General features: G+C 42.1%; 1 protein-coding gene across 5 annotated transcripts in view; it reads left to right on the top strand.

Annotated features, from left to right (window-relative positions):
* The first annotated feature begins 100 nt into the window (after positions 1–100).
* The window catches only part of JMJD6 (jumonji domain containing 6, arginine demethylase and lysine hydroxylase), a 24,167-nt gene continuing 4,414 nt past the window's right edge, over positions 101–19,853 (top strand). For all 5 annotated transcript variants that reach the window (XR_008596938.1, XR_008596937.1, XM_054978730.1 and 2 more), the window contains exons 1-6: positions 101–257; positions 5,123–5,511; positions 12,517–12,803; positions 16,488–16,623; positions 17,835–17,973; positions 18,846–18,973. Coding sequence is in view for 3 of the 5 variants with exons in the window: in XM_054978730.1 (XP_054834705.1) it covers positions 129–257; positions 5,123–5,511; positions 12,517–12,803; positions 16,488–16,623; positions 17,835–17,973; positions 18,846–18,973 (1,208 nt within the window). In the remaining 2 variants the exon portion in view is untranslated. The remainder of the gene's footprint in view (positions 258–5,122; positions 5,512–12,516; positions 12,804–16,487; positions 16,624–17,834; positions 17,974–18,845; positions 18,974–19,853) is intronic.

The following is a 19,853-nucleotide window of genomic DNA, read 5'->3' as shown; positions in this document are numbered from 1 at the left end:
AGCGGAGCTGTGGTTGAGGCGGCGTGGAAGTGAAATTTCTGGAAGCGGCGAAGTCTTTTTCCGGGCGAGGCGTCCAGGCGCATTAGCAGCCCGAAGAGACGGGCGAGGACGAGGTAGGCGCCGGGAGCATGAACCACAAGAGCAAGAAGCGCATCCGCGAGGCTAAGCGGAGCGCCCGCCCGGAGCTGAAGGACTCTCTCGACTGGACCCGGCACAACTACTGCGAGAGCTTCCCGCTTAGCCCCACAGTCTGCAAGGTGAGGAGGTTGAAAAATGGCGGGGGGAGGCTATGGGGGGTTTCGAGCGCGCAGGAGCGTTGGGAAGCCTAAAGCTCACGGGGTGGGTAAATGGCAAAATTCAACGCTAAGGCGGGCGGGCATGAAAGCGTGTGGGGAGCCCATCCTACTCTCGTGGGGGCGCTAGTCGGGTGTTGTGCCCCATGATGTGCTTCAGCCTCCTTGTCGAGGAGGCTGTTTGCCGCTTGATAAAAGTGTCCAATACTTTATTTCGTCCCGTAATGGTTTACAGGAGGTGACCTGCACCTACAGTCGTTGACATTTGGGGTTCATTTAACCTGGTGTGGCGGTTTGTGGCTGTGAGGTTGCCCCCTACCTTTTCCAAACGAAATTTGGCGGACTAGCTTTTAACTATCTGGATTATATGGGCAAAAAGTGGGGTGGTGGTTGAGGGACAACCGTCTGAGGTAAGGGGTCGCTTTAAAGAAAAGCTCTTTAGGAGTGCTGCTACAATAGGGGGAAGTTTGGGATGGGGAAGCCACTGGAGTCATTCCGAACCAGGGATTGAGAATAGGGCGCTGGAGGGAAGCAGAGGAGTCTATACTGTGTAGCCTGCAGAGTATTAATTTTAGGCTGTGGTTGGTATTGTGTTGGGTGAAATACTTCATCAAAGTTGTGGGAGTTCATTATACCAGGGAAGTGGGATTAGCCTTTTAGCTTCAAGAGATAGATTGGGAGTTTCAATAGTTATCTGGAAAGGAATTAACCGATTTTATACCAGAGGGGCTAGATGGCAGAACACCAGGGAAAGGCCTAAATAAGAGCATTGCCTCTTCAGCATTGACAGAAATTGTATTGAGTTTGGAATAGGTCAGGAAAGGCAAGGAGAGACTTGATGCTTTTTCTTATCAGCCTCCAAGGCAAGAAAATGAGTGATGGGGAAAGGCTGGAATACTGTATGAGGTTATAATCCTAACTGTTGTTTGATCTTTGATATCTAGAATATAGGGCTGCTATTTTGCAAGCTGGAGATCTGCAAAATTTCTTGGAACCTCACAGTGCAACAGGAGCCAAGGCTCCTCTTACAACTTCTCCTCTCCTTAGAATAGGAAGAGGACAACAAAGAATTCATGATGGTGTAATGAATTAATGTCTCTCCCAAACTGGGAGTATTAAAGAACTTAAAATAGGTCTGACGGATAAATCCTTTTTTGATGTATTGTCGATGGCTTTCACGGCCGGAGAACGATGGTTGTTGTGGGTTTTCCGGGCTGTATTGCCGTGGTCTTGGCATTGTAGTTCCTGACGTTTCGCCAGCAGCTGTGGCTGGCATCTTCAGAGGTGTAGCACCAAAAGACAGATGTCTCAGTAGTGACACTGAGAGATCTCTGTCTTTTGGTGCTACGCCTCTGAAGATGCCAGCCATAGCTGCTGGCGAAACGTCAGGGACTACAATGACAAGACCACGGCAATACAGCCCGGAAAACCCACAACAACCAAATCCTTTTTTACTTAGAGTACTTTTCTTTCAGGATAACGTATTTATAGGGGTTCTCTTGTTTAACTCCTATCAGTGCACACAGAAACTTCTCTTAAGAGTTTGATTTTTATTAATTCTTTTATTTAAGCAAGATATTAAAAATATTAAAACATAATCCTAATAATAATGAAATTGTGCATGCAAGAAAAATAAGATGCTTTAACATTTCTCAGACAATATATGTTTTAAGATCAAATCATACTTAACTATGAAATGCCTTGAAATTTCTATAAACACACAAATGTATACATTTCTCACCTACAGAATATTCTTCTTGATCATTCTTTCATCGCAGATCCTAAATACATAAGTGACATCTGTAGATAAATCTCTATGATCTTTAACAGGTGACAGTATTATACAGAGATGACTGATCCTAAATCTAGTTGATTCTTCACATTTTTATCATGTGGCATTTTTGCTGAAGCTAACTTACAATATGGTTGCACTGCTGCACTGAATATTTTCTTATAAAGCTTTGAAGCTGTTGAAAGCTGTATTGAAAGGTTATATTTAGCCATCTGTAGTAATTAAAAGAAAATATTTCTCTGTTGCAATTAACTTTTAATTGATTGTCAAGGTAAGAGTTTGTGGTACTTTTCCATAACATTGGCAAATGCTTAGAGGTCATGCAAAGTACAGAAGGATACATGTGTATAATCTTTAATATATCTGATTAAATTCAAATACTGAATCAGTGGTACCTGTTTTTCTTTTTTAGTTGTGTGCCCTAAGTACCTTCTATTTGACTACTTCGGGTCTTCATGGTTTATTCGTTTAACAGCTTGTGTGCTTACATTCTCATATGATGTGAAGTTCCAGTGATTCCATAGTAAAGGGGAGACATTATATTCCTAATCTATGCATATTTCCCAAAATAAGTTACAGCTGTTGAGTACTCAAATTATGCATACAGATGAAAATGTACGGATAATGTAAACTTTGGATATCGTATACGCTGCTTTTTTATGATACTGTTCAATACTCACCTTTTCAACATCCCAAAGGAGCTAGTAGAGTTTTCGGAGTTGCAGGGGCAGGGAATAGTCACATTAAAAGAAGATTTAGGATGTTGTTTACTCCTTGTTATGCGTTAAACCCAGGAACATTATTGTTCTAAGGAGGTTGCATAACTCCCTTCTCAGAAGTCTTGGAAGACTAGAGTAGCGACACAAAATAGAACTTGAGCTGCTGCAAGCAGAGTTGCTGTGTAAGAGAACCCTGAGTCTCATGGTGTCAGCCATCTTTCCACTTTTGAAGTGGAATGATGCAGTATAAATATTTTAAAGAAATTAGCTTCTTCATGCAATATAAAGTCCTGTATCTCCTGGGCAATGGATAGTGGAAGAAAATATTTGATTAGACTTCTTGTCTTGCTCTATTTATGTGTGTGTGTGGAACTCCACAGTTGTCATGGTCTGTGGCCATTTAAAATACACAAATACTAACCTCATTAAGAACATGATTGACTAGAAATTATCCTACAGCTGTGCTATAATCTTATTCATGCTTTATTTCAGAGTAAGCCTCACTGAATTTGGTGGCACTCACTTTTGAATGTATGTGCATAGGATGTGTGTTCTCAAATTAGAGTATTCAGGCTCCGTTCAGCTCTCTTGATGTGATATAGCATACAAGTGGAAAAAAACTTGTTGTTGGGAGCTTAAGTACAGAGTAAAAACTTTATCTTCTACATACCAGTTTAGGCTGAGGAAATTTCCAATCAAGCCCTTTACTGGCTCCTTAGATAACTGGCTCCTTAGATAACTGGCTGTAGCACAGATTTTGGATGCCTTCAAATTCAGTAGCAAATTGTCCTGTATTGTTCCTCTGATTTCACCCATTCAGTCATCGTGATGATTCAAATGTTCTTTTTAAATTAATGGGGTGCTATGGCAATGTTCTGCCTGTGTATGGTAATTAATATAAGATCCTTTTCCAGGAACTTGGTTGATATGTATGTTGCATAGAATTGCATTGCATTCTATGTACATTACATAAAATTGCATTGGAATCTGTAATCCCATGCACACATATCTTGGAATGAAGCTCATTGAACAAATGACTTCTGCGTAGACATGGGCATGAACGGGAAAAAAACTCCGAACAAGCTATTCGTTGTTCGTTGCCATCCACGAACAACGAACATGACCCTGTTCACAAACAGTTTAGTTGTTCCTAGCCCCTTAAAGATCCCTTTAAACTATCAGCTGGCAGGTGGCAGGGGGAATTCCCCCCTGCTGCCTGCCTACTTTAAAGGGCCCTTTCCTGCCACTTGCAAGGGGCAGGGCCCTTTAAACACCCGACAAACTGACCTTCCCAATGTCCAATGTCCACCAGATTTGCAGAGGACGTAGTCCTCACTGTCCTCTGAAGACCCCCCAAGTTTCAGAGAGATTGCACCCCGGAAAAGGCATGATCCATGTGTGCTCCCCTTTGCTGTAATTTTCTCTTCACAGTGGCAGAAACGAACTGCTTGTTGGAAGGCAGCTACTTTGAGGGGTTACAAACAGACTTTCCCAATGTCCAATACCCACCAGATTTGCAGGGGACATAGTCCTCACTGTCCTCCGAAGACCCCCCAAGTTTCAGAGAGATTGCACCCCGGGAAAGGCATGATCCATGGGTCCTTCCCTTTGTTGTCTTTTTCTCTTCACAGTGGCAAAAACAGGACACTCTAGTGGAAGCTACTTTGAGGGGTTACAAACTGACCTTCCCAATGTCCAATACCCACCAAATTTGCAGGGGACATAGTCCTCACTGTCCTCTGAAGACCTCCCAAGTTTCAGAGAGATTGCACCCCGGGAAAGGCATGATCCATGTGTCCCCCCCCCCTTTGCTGTCATTTTCTCTTCACAGTGACAAAAACAGAACTACCTGTTAGAAGGCAGCTACTTTGAGGGGTCACAAATGGACCTTCCCAATGTCCAATACGCACCAAATTTGCAGGGAAATAGTCCTCACTGTCCTCCGAAGACCCTCCAAGTTTCAGAGAGATTGCACCCTGGGAATGGCTGGGTCCTTCCCTTTGTTGTCATTTTCTCTTCACAGTGGCAAAAACGGGACTCTCTGCTGGAAGTACTTTGAAGGGTTAAAGCCAGAAGGAGTTCAGACAGAGTTCAGTCCCTGCCGTAGCCAGGGGAATTGATTGAAAGGCCCCAGACTGTCTCGTTTAGAATGGAGCCTCACAAACAGACGAACAGGCTGTTCGTTGGTTTTTTCCATTTGTAATGATGTTCGTGCCCATGTCTACTTCTGAGTAAACATGCATGGGATTGCATGGAAATATGGCTTATGCTCTGCTGTATTACCTTGTTTAAAGAGACGTTCTTTGCTTACTTTGCAGGACAATGTAGAAAGAGCAGATGCTCTTCACTTGTCAGTGGAAGAATTCATTGAACGTTATGAAAAGCCTTACAAGCCCGTTGTCCTGTTGAATGCTCAGGTGGGATGGCCAGCTCAAGAGAAATGGACTCTGGAGCGCCTGAAGCGCAAGTACAGGAACCAGAAATTCAAGTGTGGGGAGGACAATGATGGTTACTCCGTGAAGATGAAGATGAAATACTACATTGAGTACATGGAGACTACCCGGGATGACAGTCCCCTTTATATATTTGATAGCAGCTATGGGGAGCATCCTAAGCGCAGGAAACTCTTGGAGGACTACCGGGTGCCCAAGTTCTTCACAGATGACCTGTTCAAGTATGCAGGAGAGAAGAGAAGGCCACCATACAGGTATGGCTAGAAATAGCAAAGATGCTGTTGGACAATTTTTAAAGCTGTTGGTGGCAGATAATGAGGGTTTAGACAGTTTTTCTTCATCCTGCATGTTCATTATGGGTGAACTGGAGTACAGGCGTTGAATTTCAGTTCAGAATTATTTAAAATGAGTCTTCGGATTATGCCTATTGTGCAAAAAACACAACGAGCAAACAAACTAAAATAGTGGTCCACCATGCAAACATTCAGAAATAGCTGGCATGGAAATCCTAAGGGTTTTGGCCAGTTGCTGAAAGGTCTAAATTATTCTTACAATTATTCCGTCATTCTGAATTACCAAGCAATTGTTGATGATAAACATGTACAGCATTAGTGAATTCCAGTCTTTATTAATATCTGTATGGTGCTTACACACCCTCTTTTAATGTTTCTCTTCATTCTTTGTCTCTCTTCTGGTACATAATGTAATATAAACATTGGAGTAAAGGACAGACAGGTACATGTGCCAAACCAATAAGCAGTTCAACTTTGTACCCTAGAAGAATGACTGTAAACATGATTGTTTCCGTTTTTATAGTAGCCTTTGAGGCATATTCTAGTCATTTGCTTACTTATCACTACTTGACTTGGCAGGGTATTACTCCTATTGCACTGCTTGCATGTCTACCACTCAGTTTTATTTCACTACTAAGATTTTTTTTAAAAAAATCTGCCTACCAGCCGAGGCAGTCAAAGCTGCAAATATAGCATTTGCCTTTTGTTGTTGCTAATGTTTTGTAGAGTTATTTTTCAGCCTTCGTTTGTGCTTGGTCGCCCAAAGAAACTCCAAGTTGGTTATAAAACAATTTCCAAACAGTGCCATTTCATTGTCTCTTGTTATGAAGTATCCATTGAACAGTAACTAGAATAGTATCTATCGAATGAACATAACTAGAAACCACTTTCTACATAAGAATTTTTGAGCATATCTACGTTGTGGGTTACCTTGTTTCATTCTGGTGCTGTTTTGATACTGGCTATTTATGTACTGTATATATGCTTTAACTGTGCTTAAAGCTGTTGCATATCTGCTTTCTGACTAGGGGTACTTGGGCAGTCTCGTTTATTTGATAAAGAGGCTATAAGCCCCCCCTCCCCCCCCCCTCGGTAATTCTGTCTAGTGTTGTTTGCTTACTTTAAGGCCAAACTAGGCCCTTGGCCTCTGCACGATTTTAGAGGTGGATTCCAATCCTGATTAGGCCTGTGGAGGGACCAGGTGATCTTTCCCACCCTTAGCACCTTTTCAAGTGTGAAAATACATGGCTGTTTCAGTATTTTAAATTGCTAGAATTCATCTCTAAAATACTGTAATGTTTAGTTTAGCCGTAAGAGTACTGGTAATTTCTCAGAGGAATTGTATAATACATTTTACCACTTTATACTACTGCATCTACAGATGAGGTCTAAGTTAGTTGCAGTTACCATATTCCATGCCAATTATTCCATTAATTCATTATGTAAAAGAGTATTGCCATTTGCTTGTCTCATTGCTAATGAATAGCATTGGATAACTACATTCAAATATTAAGCTACTTGCCTATTTGAAAAGAATAAGTTCTGTACAGTCTCCCTTCCTTGTGTATGCAATTTTATAAATCTCTATAATGTCATCCCTTGGTTGTCTTGTTCTAAATTAAAATGTCCTAACCTGTAAGCTTTATTTTCATTAAAAAAGGTAGTCTATCTCCTTGGTAAATTTAGTTGCACTTTTCTGAACATTCTTTATTTCTGTGCTGTGGCTGTCTCAGACTAATAGATGGGTGTGTCAGCAGCATTGCTATTAGTGGAATAGTTCATCACCAAGAAAGGGGTTAACTTTGAAGGAACATGGAAGAAGAGCTTACAGTTATTTCCCATTCCCTCCTTGTCAAAAGTTAAATTTTCCTCAGTGCAGGCAACGTAATATTGGCTGGAGAACAATGCAGTGTGCAAATACGCACACACCCACCTGCCATTTAACTTGAAGAACAGCAGTGGTTACTGTAGTCTGGAATAACTCCGCTTGGTTGGCTGAAAAGGATTGTTCTTGATGGGAGGGGAAGGGGAGTATTCTTTCTTCATCTCTTTCTCAGCTCAGCCAGCATCAGTATGGCTAGAAAGTTATTGCATTGCCCCTAACATCCACTGCCCAATTCTCTCCGCTTAGATGAAGTGTTAGGAAGATGCTTTCAAGGGCCAACTGGAGGCTTCCTGTGATCAGATTCTGCTTGACTATGGTGCAGCTATGTCTCCAGCACCTTCTCTCAGGGAAGAGATGGCAACCTTCTTCTGTTTCCCTGTCTTCCCTCAGTACTGTTCTTGTGCCTCTGTCCTTTCACAGTTCACCTACCTTTCTGTTTGGGTTTCTGTATTTTACATTAAGGGTTGTCCTACAAGTGCTACTAAGACAAGTTAGCAAATTAAAAATATGTAATAAAATCTCATAGTAAAAACCACCAAGAAGAGCATAATTAAAACAATTGCAAGAAGAGCTTAAATATATAACGAGCTTAAATATGTAAAGAAAATATTGAATAGGAAGGAAGGATCACTGAGGGAACGCCAAATGAAACAGTCTTCACACGGTGGCAGAAAATGGCAACAGAAGGGGGACAGATGAATCTTCTTGGGAAGAGAGTCCAAAGTTTTGGTGCCGCTGCTGAGGTGGGCCTCTCTTGGGTTGCCACCCACCCAGTCTCAGAAGGTGGGAGTATCCAAAGCAGGGCCTCTGAAGATGAAGGTAGTGGTTGGGTAGGTCCTTCAAGGGAATAAGCTCTCCTTCAAGGTGTAGAGGTTCCTTCAGGTATGTTGGTCCCAAACTATATAGAGATTTAAAAGACAGCACTAGCATCTTGAACTGTGCCCAGAAACTAATTGGAAGCCAGTGTAGATGGGTCAAGACTGGAATAAAAATGGTGCCTATGACCCAATTCAGTAAACATCCTGTCTGCAGCATTCTATACCAGTTGAAGTTTTCAAAGCATTTTCAAAGGTTGCCACATGTAGAACACATTGCAGTAACCTAATGTGGGTATAATCGGGGCGTGTGCCACAGTGGCCAGTTCTTTTCTGATTGGGAAAGGCTGCAGCTGGCTAATCAGTCAAAGCTGATAAAAGATACTGCTAGCTGCAGCTGCCACCTGCTTATCCACCGGTAGGCCTAGGTCCAAGAGCACCCCCAGGCAACTGTTCCTTCAATGAGAGTGCAACCCCAACCAGAACAGGTGACCCTTTATCCTTGGTCAGACCTTCTGCTCACCAATAGCACATCTGTCTTGTCAGGATGAAGCTTCAGTTTATTAGTCAGCAAACTCTCCAAAATTGCCTCCAAGCATCAGTTCTTGATTTCTGTAGCCTCCCTGGCATCTGCTGGAAGTGTGAGATAGAGGTGAGCATAGTCTGCATATTGATGACATCCCAGCTCAAATCTCTGAATTATTTATTTATTTATTATATTGGATTTTTAGTCCACCCTCCCCGCCAGGTGGGCTCAGGGCGGAGTACAATGTTTCAGTTTACATAAATAACAATTAAAAGCAGATAAAACATTACACAAATAACATTAAAACAAGTTTATACAATAAATACAATACAGCTTCTTTTCAGATGGTGATGATAAAATATTGCCTTTCAAGCCCTGGCTCATATGTAGGGTGGTGGACAGATCTTTAGTGCCCAACCTAGCCTCCACCATATGCCTGGCGGAACATCGCTGTCATACAGGCCCGGTGGAAAGATAACAAATCCTGCCAAGCCCTGGTTGCCTCAGACAGAGTTCCACCAGTTTGGTGCCAGGACTGAAAAGGCCCTGGCTCTGGTCGAAGCCAAGCGGGCCTCCCTTGGGCCAGGGACCACCAACAGTTGTTTATTTGTTGAACGAAGCATCCTCCAGGGTGCATATGGGGAGAGGTGGTCCTACAGATATGCTGGGCCCAGTCCGCATAAGGCTTTTTAGGTCAACACCAAAACCTTGAACCGGACACGGTACTCAACTGGTAACTAGTGCAGCTGGCGTAGTATAGGTGTTATATGTTCCCTAATCGGGACCCTTGCAGTTACTTGCACAGCTGCATTTTGGACCAGCTGTAGCCTCCGGATCAGGCCCAGGGGAAGCCCTGCGTAAAGCGAGTTGCAGTAGTCTAGTCTAGAGGTAACCATTGCTTGGATCACTGCAGTTAAGTCATGGGTTGATAGGTAGGGGACAAGCTGCCGGGCCTGTCTTAGATACAAAAATGAAGACTGCTGCGACCTGTGCCTCCATAGTCAGGGAGGCATTCAGGATCACTCCCAAGCTCCTAACTCTTGAAACTGGCGCAAGTAGCACTCCATCAAGAGTGGGGAGCCGGAGTCCCGTGCCCATGGCCCCCAGACCCACATAAAGGACCTCTGTCTTTGTGGGATTTAATTTCAACCGACTCTGCTTCAACCACCCAGTCACAGCTTCGAAGGCACGCTCCAAGACATCTGGGGCTGAGTCGAGCCGTCCATTTATCATCGGATATAGTTGGATGTCATCAGCATATTGATGACACCCAAGTCTGAAACTCCACACCAGCTGGGCGAGGAGGTGCATATAAACATGGGGAGAGTATTGCCCCCCTGAGGGACACCGCACACCAACGGGTGACAGGATGACAATTTCTCCCCAAGTGCCACCCTCTGTCCCCGACCGTGGAGAAAAGAGAAGTCGCTGTAAGGCAGTCCCTCGTATCCCCACATTGGCGAGGCGGTGGGTCAATAGATCATAATCAACCATATTGAATGCTGCTGACAAATCCAGTAGTATCAGCAGCGCCGATCCACCGCGATCCAGCTGCCTGCGGAGATCGTCCGTGAGGGTGACCAGCAACATCTCCACCCCGTATCCCGGGGTGATCTTAGCCAGTGGTTTCATGTAGAAGTTAGAAAGCATGGGAGACAAGATGGAACTTAGAGGGACCCTATAGGGTCACAGGCAAGGGGCCCAGCAACATTCCCTCAGCACCATCTTTTGAAACCTACCCTCCATGTAGGACCAGAACCATGATAAAGTGTTATCTTTCAACCGCAGCCTGGAAAGGAGATTTAGAAGTATACCATGATCGGTGGTATATACAGCCGCTGAGAGGTTCAGCAGAATCAACAGAGTCACATTCCCTCTGTCCATCTGCTTGCACAGATTATCCGCGAGAGCAACCAAGGCTGCTTCAACCCCTTGACCAGGCTTGAAACCAAATTGGAAAGGATCTAAACACTTTGCTTCAAATACGAGAACTTGCTGTCCAGCTGGACAACATTAAATCACCTTGCTCGGGAATGGAACATTTAAACCTTGTCGAAAGTTTTTGAGATCTCCTGGGTCCAGGGTATATATGGTTCTTCTGAAGTGGGCACATCACAGCCTGTTTCAAAGCTAGGATGACCACACCTCTTTCAAGTGAGCATTAACTGCCTTTCAAGACCTAGACAGCTGGCTTCTCCCCACAGGCAGATTTAAGTAGCCAGGAAGGGCAATCAACATTTGAACGTATAGCATATAGAAATCAACTGCGTATGGACTTATATTTAGATATTTGAGAATCGTTTATAGATACCTATGTATAGATTTGCTAATAGTGCTTTTGTAGCCAGCACTATTTTCTTTTTATTTTTTCTCTCCTGTTTGCTTGCTTATTTTTTATTTTGTACTAATAAGTTTTTTTTAAAGTAGCCAGGAAGGGCAAGGGTCATGCAAGCAGGTGATAGACCTCAGTCTTCTAAGGATACATAGACTATATTAACTGAAAAGTATCCCAGACAACTGGACAGGTCTGCACCCTGGCACCATCTGGCTGTGTCACTGTTAATATAGAGTCCAAGTTGGAACAGGTGCCAGAGAGTTTATCTGCAAAGTGGTTATAGCGGGCTACTGACCAGGCCACCTCCTTCTTGCAGCTTAGTTCCCAACAGGCGGCTGACCACCCAGAACAACTCTACTGGCCTACACTACACAGATGCAATTGGTCTAGCTTGTTCTCTTTGTCTTTTTATCACTCACAGTCCCTCAGTAAGCCAAGGCTCAAACTTGGCTCTAACACTTGAGGGAAGACACCTGGGAGAGATTGTTTCAACCGCTTGGGTCATTTCCTCATTCCAGAGGTCAACCAGGGCATTGAGAGGAGCACCAACCATATTAACAGTAAAATCTCCAAGAGCCATCAGAAAGCCATTTGGGTCCATGTGGCTCCAGGAGTGGATCGTTTTAATAGATTCCCTCCCCCCCAACCTCTGGAGAATCATATACTGTCTCTGTAAGTCTAAACCCGAGCAAATAGTGAACTGTCCATGACAATGGAACTGTCATCAATTCCTCCTCTCTCATATTGCATTCCTGCTGCTCAGAAAAAAAACTCCAGATTAAAGATACCTGTACAATGCATGGGACCAGCTATTACCTGAGACAAGCCCAGGGCTGTCAGAAAGACCTTGGAAGACAGCCTCACCATGAATGTTAAAGACCCCAGGACACCCAGCCCAGGAGTTCTCAACACCACCCTCTCTGTTAGCTTAGGCTAGGGAGACTGTTAGGGAGACTGATACACAAAGAGAATCCCAGCCTCAATACTAGAAATACTCTGGATGAGGCACCGTGCTAGATAGAATCCTTATCGATGACAGCGACATTACCTCCCCACTGTTTGAAATGTATTCTTTAGCTTTATTGTCAGCTTACGCTTTATTGTCAAAAAGGAAACTGCCTTGTCTTCTATAGCTGTCTTGACACTGTTGGACTTTTCAGTCTTATTTTTATCCGTTCTGCATGGGGAGGGGCTATGGGTTAGTGACAGAGCGTATACTTTGTATTTAGAAGACCCGAAGATTAGCTGCCTGGTGCCTGTTGTTAAGAGGAACTTAGCTAGCAGAGCTCACTAAGAGCTTCAAGAGTACCTGCTAGTATAAAACCCAATATTTCAGACGGCTTTAGAAATGGAAGAAAAAATTCTTGCATCTTCTGTAATACTCCTGAATTTTCTCTTAACACAGATGGTTTGTGATGGGACCACCTCGATCAGGAACAGGCATTCACATTGACCCTCTGGGAACCAGTGCCTGGAATTCCTTAGTTCAAGGGCACAAGCGTTGGTGCCTCTTTCCTACTAGCACTCCAAGAGAACTGATTAAAGTGACTCGTGAAGAAGGAGGGAACCAGCAAGATGAAGCCATCACTTGGTTCAGAGTAATATATCCCAGAACCCAGCTTCCCACTTGGCCTCCCGAATTCAAACCTTTGGAAATTGTGCAGAAACCAGGAGAAACCGTCTTCGTACCAGGTATGTGCAGTTGCTGACTTCTGTGTAAGAAAACTAAGCTGTAGAGAAATGTAATTTTACAGAGAGGGGAATGTCCCCAAAATAAAGGGATTTCCTAGGAATATTTTGTAGGATTTTGTTACAACATCCCTGTGTCCGAAGATGAGAATGCATGGCATATGTACAGTGGAGTAATCTTGAAATAAGGTAACAAACTTATGAATGAAACGTAAAGTGGGAGTGAATGGAACCTTTGAAGATCAAGGAGGAAAGCCAAGTAATAATGACTTTGTAGCAGGCAACTTAGCTATACAATAGCAGGGAGGGTTTGTCAGCTTTGAGAGTTTAACCGTGGTGGATGTAGAAGATGAAGAGGCTGACTCTGCTTAATCCTGCTCTTAAACTTGGTTACTTGTGAGTCGGCTGAACTCACATGGGCAGTCCTGAATCTTGCTGGAAAATGTATGTATATAATTTTATGCCAAGGTAAGCCTCTGAATCAGGGTGGATTTGATTTAAATCACTAGTCATTAAGGCTTGATTTAAATCATAGTTTTCTATATAAAGACTAATTCTTGCTGGTATAACTTTAATATGCAAGTAGATGCCTGCCTTACCGATAGGTAAAGGAACTTCATTAAAGTATTCCCAAACTGGGTCTCTTTTACGGCCTGCTGCCATTATAGGTTTTTTCCTCCAAGGAAAGAATGTGATAAACCTCAGGTCATACACACAAAAGATCCAAAGACTTGTGCAGTATTGTGCTCAAAAAGTTTCACTTTCATTTTGTACTGCTTGCCCCTCCCTCCTCACACTTAGTTTCTTGTGCAGATCTATTCCACTCCAAACAATCAGAAAAATATTGTTTCTATTCACTGAACTTCTTGAAACTTAGCACTGGAGGGGTTGATTCTGTCTTCATAGGTTTGTAGAACAATAGGATTAAGGTCTTTTTCTCAACTCTGTTCATGTTATAACATTTTTGCTGTGAAGAAGAGGCATGTGATCTCTGCTGAGCTGACACAAATTCAGTTTTGAGAACTGCAAAACCAAGCATCTGTGATAATATCTTGTAGGCAGAGAAACTGCCCAATAATCTTACAAAAACCTCTGGAAGAGCATGACATTGTGAATGGATTAATGGAATTTATTTACCAAAAAAATTAAACATATACAGCCTTATTCTACATAATTAAAAACTAATCTTTATTTCATGATGGAATAACCTTTGGATGGTAATATATTTTCCTCAAAAAGCATTTTATTTTTAAAAAATCCGATTTAAATAAAAAAAATCCAAATTTTTTAATTTTTTTTAAAAAATCATTGATTTTTATCCACCCTGCTCTGAATCCATGCTTCAGTTTTTTTCCCTGACTTGATCTTGGGAGAACAATTTGTGTCTCTCCTGTTACACTTTCAAGGACTGATAACTTTCTGTCTGAAAATGTCTGGTAGGTGGGTAGAGCATGACACACAGCCCAGAAGGAGGATTCTGACAGGTATGAGCACTAGTGATGATAAAGGTGAACCGTGCTTGGGTTCTTTTATGAGATTGAGGAGGCATGCAGAGAAGCAAGTGCAAGCACAGTTGTTATTACAGCATCTGCACCACCAGGTGGCTCTGCTGCTACCTCCTGTCCCTTCTGGGGGTTATTGTCTCCTTGACAGAACCTGTTGGAGGATGCTATAGAGAAATGAAACTCATGTCCGTGAGCTGGGATTAAGCTTAGTAGCCTGATATCTTAGGTTGCATGTGAGGCCCTCATAGTTCAAGAAAAGAACAGAGGTGGTTTATCCTCGCCTGCATCTACATAGTTACCCTGGACTTCCTTGGTGGTCTCCGATCCAAGTACCAACTCTGCTTAGCTTCCAACATCCAACTCAAGATAGGGCTAGCCTGAGTCATCCAGGTCAGGGTTAAAATGCTATACTGAACCAAATGGTCACTGTTCAAGGGCTGAAACAATAAGATCTGAAATTTAAATCATGCATTTGTATCTTCATTTTATGTATATTGTGAAAAACCTGTTGTCTGTGCTCTCCTGTGTGATACTGATTAAATACAAAGCTATTAAAGCAAGAGAGCCTCTTTATTTTGTAAAACATCATCTGTATGTATGAGGGGGAAAGTGTCAGCTTGTCATGCAGCAGTGTTTTTAGGTGATGTGTAGCTTGATCCTAATGTTTTTGGAAACAAGCCTGCCTTGGTTTATTCACCAGGGTGTGTAGGATTGCAGCCTGACATATTATCTGTGCAAGTATGTAGAATATGAGCTAGAAGGTGATTTGTATGAACAGAATGTTTTTCAAGCAAGCAGTAATTCATGATCGCTAGTTGAAGCCCTGTTATATCTGTCTGTCTGTGCAGAAATCTGTCTGTGAGGGTGGCTTGCTGGTAATATTTCTGTTACCTGTGCAGCCCCATATATGGGTTCTGTTTCTGCAGAACTAATTTTGAAAAATGTTGTTTCTCCTTTCCTTGAGTGGAGATCTTGTGTATATGAACCTGCCTCAGTGAGTTGACTGAGCACTTTCCCATTCAGTAGTCTTCTAGGCATTGCATTGTCAGCAGCTGGGGAAATGTTCTATACTTTTTAAAAGATAGCTACAGCAATTCGTTGTTTTTAGGGTATTTTCCTTTGATTTTATTTCTGGGCTTTTTTTTTTTAGCATAGTGGGACATCAGCCTTCATTTTCTTTTCATGAAACCGCTTTTTAAGCGCGTGAGTATTGTTTGAAAAGTGAACTTGAGTCAGTTTCTTGCTCCTTTGTCAAGTGCAAAACTAATTAGGTTATATGTTTCAACAGCGTTCCTTTCTGTACAAATAGCCATTTCGTTTGGATGTGCTGAAGTTCTCCTAATGAATTTTATACCAATTCAGTAATTCTTTTGTTCACCTTTTGTTGCTGCTTAATTCTGCTTATCCAGGCATGAAAGTCTTTCAGATGCATAGCAGATTAGGACTTGGTTAAGTTCTTTGCTTGTTAATTGCCAGTCTTTTGTTTTGACACAACTCTTCAGTGTTTGATAGAAGAAAGTTTCCAAATGCATAAACAAACCCCCACAGGTTTCTCCTATGTTGTCCATAATTGAATTTTTAAGAACTGAAATATAGTAATGACACATTCTTTGAACTGATAATTCAAAGAGATCATATTTAGCATTTAAACATTTAAAATCACTTTCTACAGAGTTCAACCACAGTAGTAACAAACAATGCATGCTCCTTCTGTCTTCTGAAAAAGTGAAGCATAAAGTGAAAGGAAAATTCCATTCCATGAACACATGCTAGAGAACTTGGACACGGTCTTGTCTCACTTTGCTCTGGACTTTTATAGAATGCAGAAGAAGTGTGGGTCTCTGTTTTGGGCTTTTGAGGAAGCAGTAATTTTCCCCGTGATTCTCTTCCATTTACTGAACTCTAGCAGGATAGAATCTGTGTGTTGGCTATGCAGAGGCTGAGTGGTCACTGGAGAGAGACTGGCTGCTGCCATTGCAGGATGGTGACCAAATTTATTGCAGCCCCCTGTTAAGGCATTGCTAGAATGTGTTTTGGACAGGTGTCGTTGGTGTTGATCCTTTCCCACTCATTGCTCCTTCCGAAAAGGCTCTGTAATGCTGCAGAATGCAAATTCAAAAACAGCATTACAAATATGCTTTCTGTTGGTTGTCTATAACATGTGATGGTGTTGCATTTATAGGTGGCTGGTGGCATGTAGTTCTCAATCTTGACACAACCATTGCTGTCACACAGAACTTTGCCAGCTGTACAAACTTCCCCGTGGTGTGGCACAAGACAGTGAGGGGAAGGCCAAAATTATCAAGGAAATGGTACAGGTGAGAGATGTAATCGCCACTATAGTGATTTCCCAAATGCTGGTATCACAAGCCAAATGTTCCTTCTTTGAGCATGACAGCGTATTTTAAAGGTAACCCTGTTAAAAAGTTACACATTTTGGAAAGAGTATTTTTGCACTGTCCAGCTTGTGTAGCAAGCTGTTGTATAAGTGAGCAGAGACTAGAAGGAAGATTGGGCTTCTGGATTTCAAGACTTGCTAACATGACCAAACTGTGTGTATTTAAAATACACAGTTTAAATCTGAGGATATGTTTGAGAAATTCATTACTAAACACAGTAATAGGAGAACATTAAGGTGGTAGTTCACTAGCTTCAGCACCTTAAGATAATGAACTTGGTGCTTGTGATCATTTTTGTCAACCCATCATATATGCATATTTTCCCAGTTGCAAATTTTCGATCTTCCATTATTAATAGCTTTCTCTTGTTACACAAGAAGCCTAGTTCCTAAAAGAAACCTGGTTGTGACTGTTACATTAGAGCAGAGTTCATTCACAATCCAATTGTTGACTGAATTTGGATCATGTTTAGGCAGCCTGTCTGGAGCTGAAAGCCTCCAAATTCCATTACTGATTTCACATAACTATTCCAAGTTCCTTTTATAAATGTATTTTATAGCTAGGCGCTTTAGGAAGAGGTTATAAACTTGAGAATTTTTGTTTAACAGACCACGGATGTCATCCTATATGAGTAACCATGTCATAAGTTATGACACAAAATTAATATGGCACCAAAATCTGGCACACAAATGGTCTGGTAGTAGCTGACGTATTTGACGCTGTAACTGGCTGTCAAAATTGCTCAGGGCTTGGATCCTAAGCAGAGCCGTGCTAGAAGAAAGCAGCTCCCCCCACCCCGTTCATGCACACACCAGTAGCTCTCTGAGCATGCTGAAATTGTGCTTCTGCTGGTTCAGTAGACCCTTGGGAATGGTGACAGTGTGGAGGTCTTCACTCAGAGGGGAAAATGTTAAAAAATCATCCTTCACAAACAAATGTCTTACATCAGCTGAACTGTTTATGTTCGCGGAATGGCAATTTAGAACCCAAGCCACCCTCCATGGGGAATGCAAACTCACCCAAGTAGCATTTGTTCCAACTGAACCACTTGGAATTCTTGCCCTTTGCATGCGTCTCAACTAGTTTGTGTGTTAATAATAATTTTCCAAACTCCCCCCCCCCCTTTCCAGGGTCCTAAAACAGGAGCATCCTGAGCTGGCTTCTTTGGCAGATTCTGTTGACTTACAGGAATCCACGGGCATTGCTTCCGATAGTTCCAGTGACTCCTCTAGTTCTTCCAGCTCCAGTTCCTCAGACTCTGATTCTGAGGTAAGGGCTCTTAACACTGCAGATACTTAGTCAGAAACAGCACCAGACTTACGCTGCCATTCATTTAGGTCAGTCATTGATGGTGGTAGAGCAGAGGATTGAATGTTACGTTTTGTAATGCAGACTGTTTTTACTCTCAGTGCACACAAGTGTAAATGTTTGAATACTGAAAGTGCTGTCCTATACAGAGTTATATCCTAGTCCAAGTCCACTGATTGTAGTAGATTGGAGTAACTGCTTAGTTTTATTCGTAAAGGTAGTTTCCCTCTTGTCCGGAAGGATTTGAGGGTCAATGCTATAGAATGCTATTAAAATGACTAGGAGAACTAAAAGGCTTGTTTTTGTTTATTCATCTCTTGGCACAGACTGTCCACTAGGGCAGTAAGAGCAGTCGGTAAGAGCAATCTCATCCTACAGCCACTAACTAACCATGCTCAAATAGAGTAGTTGAATATTATCTAATTGTTGAAATTTTTTCTGGTACAGTCTATGCCTTGGATCTGTAGCTGCAGGGCGTGAGCTGAGGCAAGAAAATCATGTTGTATGGGTAGAGATCATTCCTTCTTCAGAAGCTGTGGTGGCTCCAAGGCTGTGCTAATCTGTACTGTTAGCATTCCAGTTAGATCATATAAGAACTACTGTTTATAAAGTACCTAACAGTTATGTCCTAGTAGACCACTAAAGAATCTTAATATGTAAGGGAGGTCAAGCTATAATTTTAAGTATTCTTGCACATTCTAGATGTCTCCTGCAAACACTCTGAATGTTTCTCTGAAGTAACAAGTGTTCTTCGATTTCTGTAGCTACTGTCACAGAGTTAGTGATGGGAATTGTTGTGTTTGAGATTTACGATTATCCTTTTGTATATTTAGGGTGACTCCAGCTCAGAGACAGAAGGAATGATGCATCGAAGAAAAAAGCGGAGGACTTGCAGCATGATGGGTAACGGTGACACAACCTCCCACGATGACTGTGTCAGCAAAGAACGAAGCTCCTCCAGGTGAACAGGCCTAAATATCTGCTTCTTAAACAAACAAATGATAATAATGTTATCTGCTGGGATGGGCTAAGCTGTTAACAAAGAGGGCAGAGTAGTTAGCATATGAATAAAGCAGAATTGCTTCTCACTGTAACTACATTGCATCATATAACTTCTGTATTTCTAAATGCCCTGAACTGAAACTCTTTTCTATTTATTGAAAATATCAAGGAGGGATTTTTTTTTCACTACTTGATTCTAAAACATCTTGCCTGTCTCCTTTCTTTATAACAGGAAGAACAGTTAGAGTTAAAATCTGTAATGCTGTTGGTATATAGAAGCACAGCTTTCTAAAGAGATTGGATCTGTTCTTTGTAGAAAAAAGAGTGCTAGAGTTGGTGTTTGGAGAACTAGGAATTTAATTATTAAAATTGCCAGATAGAAGATCTTTGATTCTGAAAGTGATATCTTGTAACACTGTTGCCTGTACTAACACTGTTGGTCTAATATCCTCTCCTTTATCAGAGAAGAAGGCATACTCTGTAACCTGGTTTGGTAAATTAGAGAATGTTTCCCAAGTGGTAGGTTAAAAGTTGTGTCTCAACAGTGGTGATAGCATGTAGCAAAAAGAACCAGGGTCTTTCTTCCGCCCTCTCCAAGCCATTCTTGGTGGCAGGCAGGTAGATCCTTAATGAAACCACTTCCGGTGGTGGATCCCTTTGATAAAGATTAGGAGTCACTGCTTTAAGACAGAAAGAGGGAATCTCAAGAGAGCTTTTGTCCACCTGATAATTCTTGTGTAAAATGAGGTTGTATGTGGTGACCTCATAAGATAGCTTCTCATCCCATTTGTCACTGTGGTCCAGACCCTAGCAGAATAGGGCATTAGTTGTTTAGTTGT

This window comes from Eublepharis macularius, chromosome 4 (assembly GCF_028583425.1).
Source record: "Eublepharis macularius isolate TG4126 chromosome 4, MPM_Emac_v1.0, whole genome shotgun sequence".
NCBI lineage: Eukaryota > Metazoa > Chordata > Lepidosauria > Squamata > Eublepharidae > Eublepharis > Eublepharis macularius.
Note: the sequence above shows the minus strand (reverse complement) of the source record. Positions and strands in the feature narration are given on the sequence as shown.